Genomic DNA, 6,665 nt, shown 5'->3' with positions numbered 1-6,665 from the left:
ATGTTCAAAACGCTTTTCTGCATGGAGAGCTTCATGAGGAGGTGTATATGTCTTTACCTCCAGGCTATGTTGTGCCTGTCTCTGCCTTTACTGGTGTGCCTTTGGTCTGTAAGCTTCTCAAATCTCTGTATGGCTTGAAGCAAGCTCCCAGAGAATGGTTTATTAAATTCTGCACTGTTCTGATTCATTTTGGGTTTAAGCAAGCTCACTCTGATCATAGTTTATTTGTGCTTCATCAAAAGACTTCCATTGTTGCCATTCTTGTGTACGTAGATGACATTTTAGTTACTGGTAATGACTCTCAGCTTATTATTTTGGTTAAAAATCATTTGGCCACTCATTTCAAAATTAAGGACTTAGGAGCTCTCAAGTATTTTCTCGGGATTGAAGCTGCAAGATCTGCTGAGGGCATTTACTTGAATCAACGGAAATACACTCTTGACATTATTCATGATGTTGGTTTTTCTCAAGCAAAAACTACTGTCATTCCTATGGAACAACACCATACTCTTTTGATCAATAAGGACTCTCCATTACTTCCCAATGCTTCTTCTTATCGTCAGCTTGTAGGTCGTCTCATTTACCTCACCATCACTCGTCCTGATATTACTTACCCGGTACATGTTCTGTCTCAGTTCTTATCTACTCCTAAAGTGTGTCATTTAGATGCTGCTTACAAAGTGGTTCGTTACCTTAAACATACTGTTGGCCAGGGCATCCTTCTATCTGCTTCCAGTCCTTTTACTCTGACTGCTTACTCCGATGCTGACTGGGGTGCTTGTCCAACTACTCGTCGTTCTTTGACTGGCTATTGTGTCACCTTTGGCTCCTCCCTTGTTTCCTGGAAGGCTAAGAAGCAGTCAACAGTTTCGCGATCAACTGCGGAAGCAGAGTATCGTGCTATGGCTGATGTCTGTTGTGAAATTCAGTGGCTTCTTAATCTGTGTAAAGAGCTTGGTTGTCCTAATTTGACCCTTGTTACACTCTATTGTGATAATAAATCCGCCTTATACATTGCTGCCAACCCTGTGTTCCATGAACGAACTAAGCATATTGACATTGATTGTCATATTGTTCGTTCTAAACTTCAACAAGGCCTCATTAAAACAGCTCATCTTGGTTCTGCTCATCAACCACCTGATCTTTTCACCAAGTTATTGTCTTCCTCCACACTCCAGTATCTGCTTTCCAAGATTGGGGTTTGCAACCTGTTCCACCCTCAATCTTGAGGGGGGATGTTAATATAAAGTATATAGGTCAGATATTCAGTTTATACAGCTGTATATTAACTGGATACAGGTGTCGAGTTAGTTATAAAAAGTCAGTAGGAGAGTTAGTATATATTGAATCTTCGTTATAGAGTTTGTAAGCTTTTCTCACTTCTGTTAACAAAACTTCATCTTCTCCAAATATATCTTAAGCTTCACTGCAAATATATGATCAATTTGCCTGTTTGACTAATTATTTTAAAAATATATTTTTAATTTTTAGAAATTTACAAACTGGTTCATAAAATAGAATCTGTGAAACTTATATATTGGGTTTGCTACGTAGAATCCTTTTTTCCTATTCATTCATTCAGATTTTAATTATTCATTGTAGAAGATGGTTTATATTTATGGCAGAATAAGACAAAAATACTTATAATCAACATCAAAGTTTATTCCCCCCACTCATAGGTGTTAGATAATGTTTTATGTGCCTCATGCTCCTTGTTTAAGATTTACGAAGAGAAAATCTAGTAGCAATGATTCATCATCACTCCAGTAGGTAGGCAGTGTCCCTCCTTAGGCCCCTGTCTAAACTACAAACAAAACTTAAATATTAGTATAAAATAGAGTTGGTTTTTGAAATGGGTTGGAACCCAAACAAAACTTGCATACAAACATTTTTGTATAATTGTCTTCTTGTGGCTCCCTTAACATTTTATAAAGTCAAGGTCCACCAATCCATAAAATATTTGGAGTTAGCTGAGACATGAGGGTCAGTTTTAGCATACAAGATCTTGCCGATGATCTAGTGACCCACATAGGTTATGGTCCTAAACTCTAGTTTCTTAACCTTGTTTTGCTTCTATTCTTAAATTTTGGTCGGATTATCGGTGACTTTGGGCGGTTTAAAGGATTGAAACTGAATTGAACCAAATTAAACCAAAATTATCGATTTTTCTAAAGTTGAACTCGAAATCAAACCGTTATGTGAAACAATCAAACCAATCCGTTTAAAATGATTCAGCTCGATTTTGATTTAAACCGTTTTGTATCTATAAACAAAGTTAGATATTAATTTAAACTCAAACTTGAAAATAAGAATCGAAAGTTTCTATCATAAAATTAATTTTTATTTTCTATTTTAGTCATATATAAAAATAATATCAAAAAAAGTTGACCTCGAGAAATAAAAGAGAAGTAAGAAGATAAGAAATTTATTGATTAAAAATAAAAAATAATGAAAACATCACACATACATAACTAGTAATATATTAGAATAAAATATATTAAGATTATCTTTTTCATATATGTTTGAGTTTTCTCATATTTTATAAATTATAATTTTTTTATTAATTGACATTACTAATACATGTAAATTAATATTAATGTTTCAATGTAAATATACGGTTCGATTCAGTTATTTCGGCCGGTTTGAAAGTAAAAACCAAAAGTAAATAAAAAAAAATCGGTTTTTAAAATTTCAGTCCGTAACCAAATCAAAACGTTAGTAAATTATAAAATTTTATTTGGTCGGTTTGAAATACTCGGCTTCAACGGATTTGACTAATTTATACTCAACCCAAAAATTTTAGGATGCAACTTGTGCTGAGGAAAAATAAACTACAAACAAGTAAGAAATAATTTAGTTATAATTAGAATAAAAATAGCAACTTCATTAAACAGGATCATCAGATATAAATAGTTACTTATATCGGCGGGAATATTAATCCCACTAATCCTATGTTATGAGTGAAAACGATAGGTCCTGGGGTAAGTTACTAGCAACTTTAGCAGCAGAACAGAACGATAAACAGCCAACTAAATATTTGGAGAAATGAAATTCGTAACGGCGCTAACAATCAAATCAGCGTTGAAATTGAAGTAACCTTACTCGTAATTTGCTCGTTGAGCCACATTTCGCCATTGACTTGTCCTTACACAAGGATCATTTTCCTTTCCAATTATTTGTCCAATCTGCACCACCACCATGTGATTGCATGAAACTCGATCCAACATCGCCAATATTTTCACTTTTTTGGCTTTCAAATTTAGTAGTAAAACACTAGCTTGCCAGGAGCAGCAAAATTTGCCTGATATTTTATTTACAACATTAAAATTTAAAACCCTGAGATTTGATACGGTATTTAGTTTAGGGCTGAGCATAAATTATCCAAACCGACCGAAACTGTTCGATCCAAACCGAATTTTACTGTTTATTAACAGTTTGTTTCGGTTACTAAATTTTAGTTTACAGCAGTAGGACACTAGCTTGGGACTAGGGATGAGCAAAGCAACATATTGATAAATATGTATTTCTGATTCCAAAATGTGTACTCAGTTTAAATTAATATCCAACAAAAATGGTAGCTAGCTTATATAGCACATTTTGTTCTACGTGCTCGTATATTGGAGATGAACGGGTTCATATTTAATGAGTGAAAATGAGTACTCTGAAAAATAAGCAATTAGTGGGATTTTGGAGGTGCAGCCAGGTAGAACTGATTTTCGAGTTTTATAATATACGCCTGATCATATCGGCAAACATGTAAAAGATTACAAGGATAATTAACCAGTAGTTTGACAGCTACAGTTTGTGGTGAAAGAGTATAGAAGTTACTGGGAGTCTGGCGGTGGCTTCATCTGGTAAAAGTACTGCGGAGAGTTGGCAGCAGATGATACAAAATAGTGAGTTGGAGCTTGTATTAGATGAGGAGAAGCCGGGGATATCACATTGGTAGCCGGTGATAAGAATCCTGATGATGCTGCAGTTGAATACAACCTGATTGGATTGGTAGGAAACATATTAGGATTTGCAACGTTCCACATATAAGGTTGTGATACTGGTAGCCCCGGGAGAGTTGGATTGCCTCCAGTTGCTGTAACAGTGTTTCCGATCTATTCTTGCAAGGACAAGTAATTTATTACTCCTTAAATGATATGCATAGTGCAGTGACTAAATGTGAACCGCAGATATGGAATTTTAATCTTGGTTGCGTAAACGCATACGAATCACTAATGCAAACTATCAAACTCGGTAACTTAGCAGCAGCTCTCATGCAAAGTTACTGGCTAGGACAAATATATAGATTTATGTATTACCTGTAATCTTCTATCTTCCATCCTATCACAAGAAACAAATTGGAGTTGCCCAGAAGTTGCAGTTTCTTTTGGACCATTTTTAGATGAGGGGGTTGACATTCCCAAGTTTAGATCAAGATTGTATTCACTGCCTGCTATAGAAAACAGAGAATGTATCGTCGTTCATCCATACAATCAATACTCAGATTGCAGTGAGTTTGCTAGATAAGGAAAATCAAACTAACCTTCATTACGAGGCTCGGAGATCATCTCCTCTTCATATGCACTAGGCTCAAAGTTGGTGATAGCATCCCCTCCACTACATTTGATAGCTGCCTTGTCATAAGCCCTATTTACCAGAAAATACAAGATACAGGGATGTTTTGGATGATACACAGTTGAGGACGAGTGTAAAAATTTCTACAATCTGGAAGATTAATATAAGTGATCATTATTACCTTGCAGCTTCAATTTCACTGTCAAATAGGCCAAGATAGATATACCTGCAGCAGAAGCAATCTAGGTCTCAATCATATCCTCTTCTAAAAATTAAAAATAATTTAATGGAGATTACTGGAAGCATAGATTCGAGATTACTAAAAACTATTATCCAACAATGCTTATACGTGTTGTAGTTATCGATGTCCAGTAGTGCTAAGGTGGTTCGAAGAAAGTGAGATGGATAACAGTTTCTCACTTTTTGCCATGAAATTGGCCCATTCGAGCTTCCCATCTACCACATTTGTGCAGTGTGACCCCTCTGTATTTTGAGCTTCCTCTTGCGAAACCTGTGCTTTGGCGTCGGAGTATATGTATAAATTCTTCTTTTCCTAGACTCTTCATCTGCAAATAGATGAAACAAGACTCCAAGATCTTCCTCATTAAGTGATAAAATGAAAATTGATATGCATTCTGCAACTAACCTGTTTCATATCATCATCATAATCACTAAGGTTAAAATTGATGTCTGCATCAACACCTCGGAATTTTATTGCAGCACGATCATAAGCTCTAGACATTTAACATTAACAACCACTATTAGTAAACTCAAAAACAACAAAAGCAAACTAAGCAATTCAGATCAGATCAGATAAAAATATTACCTAGCCGCGGAATGAGCAGTGTCAAATCCACCTAACATTCAAACAAACATTAGTATATGCTATAAATAGAAAACTAACAATGAAACTGAAAATAAACGATTCAATACATACCCAAATATACTTGTTTTCCACAATCCCTGCACCCAAAAAAGGACACACATAAAATTTATTACCTAAAAAATGCTGATAACACAAACTAGAAGAACTCCAATATGATCACATTTATGTAACTAACCAGATGTGAGATTCCCATCTGCCGGTTCTCCTATAAAAAGTAACTCCTCTGTACTGTGAGCTACGAGACCTCGGTCCTCGCCTACTCTTCTTAGCCACCGTCTCCTTTTGAGGTTGAACTTCACTGGAAGAGACACACGATATCCGATTAGCAGAAGCAAAACTACATTCTGCTGAATTATTATAATCTGGCACCGGAAACAGCTGTCTGGTTACGTACTCGGACTGATTCATCGAATACTCGTACTCACCACCAGCATTGTTAACAATGGCTGCATTTGAACTTAATGATCCATGCATTTCTTCGTTGTTCTGATCCTCATTTGACATCATTGTCGTATCGTTTGTAAGGCCGAGATTAAGATCAAACATGATTAGTGAAGTTTCGAGTTAGTTTTGATTAATATACTTAACAAACTCAAACTAACTTATGTGAGTTCAATGAACATCTTCGGCTATCTTACTCTAGCAGAATAATATGAGAATGAAAATAAACAAACACGAAAGTAAATTATGTACATCTTAAGTCTCCATATATATTGAGCAGTCTGTCACACGTCACAAGGTCACAAGTACGACGGAGGATCATCCCACTTGACAACTTTCACATTCCTATTTATAGAAGTTAGTTATATAGTTTCTGCTGAATACAGTACTAGTATAAATATGATACAATCAGTAGCTATTCTCTGGTTGAGACATTTTATACACATTTTCTCTCTCCTGTAACAAATTTTTCAGATCTAGTTTTAGTGTAAATACAAGTCTATCTTTTTGATCAATAACAGCAAAAATAACATGGTATCAGAGCTTGTCATCATGATTACGATCTTCATCAACGATTGATTTCACGGTGTTCATTGTTATTTTCGCCAGAATCTGCATTTTTTTTACCGGAATCTGCATCTTTCGAGGTTTTATCTTCTACATTTTGCAATTTAGATGTTTAGTTCAATTGCAAGATTGTGATTCGATTGTTGATAGCTGTTGATCTATTTGTTGCTTCGATTACTGCGATTGTCTTAGTCAAATTGTTAAC

The 6,665-nt window shown here is 35.3% G+C and overlaps 1 protein-coding gene across 4 annotated transcripts; it reads right to left on the bottom strand.

The window, feature by feature from the left end:
• Positions 1 to 1,664: 1,664 nt before the first annotated feature.
• On the bottom strand, positions 1,665 to 6,226 carry LOC141707328 (AP2-like ethylene-responsive transcription factor TOE3). 4 transcript variants are annotated; one of them, XR_012569029.1, is made up of 10 exons: positions 5,628 to 6,226; positions 5,504 to 5,529; positions 5,393 to 5,423; positions 5,213 to 5,300; positions 4,987 to 5,132; positions 4,748 to 4,792; positions 4,535 to 4,638; positions 4,311 to 4,444; positions 3,103 to 3,990; positions 1,665 to 1,804 (listed from the first exon to the last, which is right to left on the bottom strand). XR_012569029.1 is itself a non-coding variant. In XM_074510423.1 (10 exons), exons 1-10 carry the CDS (start codon positions 5,996 to 5,998, stop codon positions 3,825 to 3,827), a joined length of 1,131 nt encoding a protein of 376 aa, XP_074366524.1. In that variant the 5' UTR covers positions 5,999 to 6,221; the 3' UTR covers positions 3,437 to 3,824. The 4 variants fall into 4 exon arrangements, 3 of the variants coding, with proteins under 3 accessions (XP_074366523.1, XP_074366522.1, XP_074366524.1); XM_074510423.1 differs by lacking the exon at positions 1,665 to 1,804 and having other exon boundaries at positions 3,437 to 4,106; positions 5,628 to 5,750; positions 5,847 to 6,221; XM_074510422.1 differs by lacking the exon at positions 1,665 to 1,804 and having other exon boundaries at positions 3,435 to 4,106; positions 4,311 to 4,441; positions 5,628 to 6,221.
• Positions 6,227 to 6,665: the final 439 nt, after the last annotated feature.

This window comes from Apium graveolens, chromosome 2, assembly GCF_009905375.1.
Source record: "Apium graveolens cultivar Ventura chromosome 2, ASM990537v1, whole genome shotgun sequence".
NCBI lineage: Eukaryota > Viridiplantae > Streptophyta > Magnoliopsida > Apiales > Apiaceae > Apium > Apium graveolens.
This window is presented reverse-complemented; position numbering and strand designations above follow the sequence as displayed.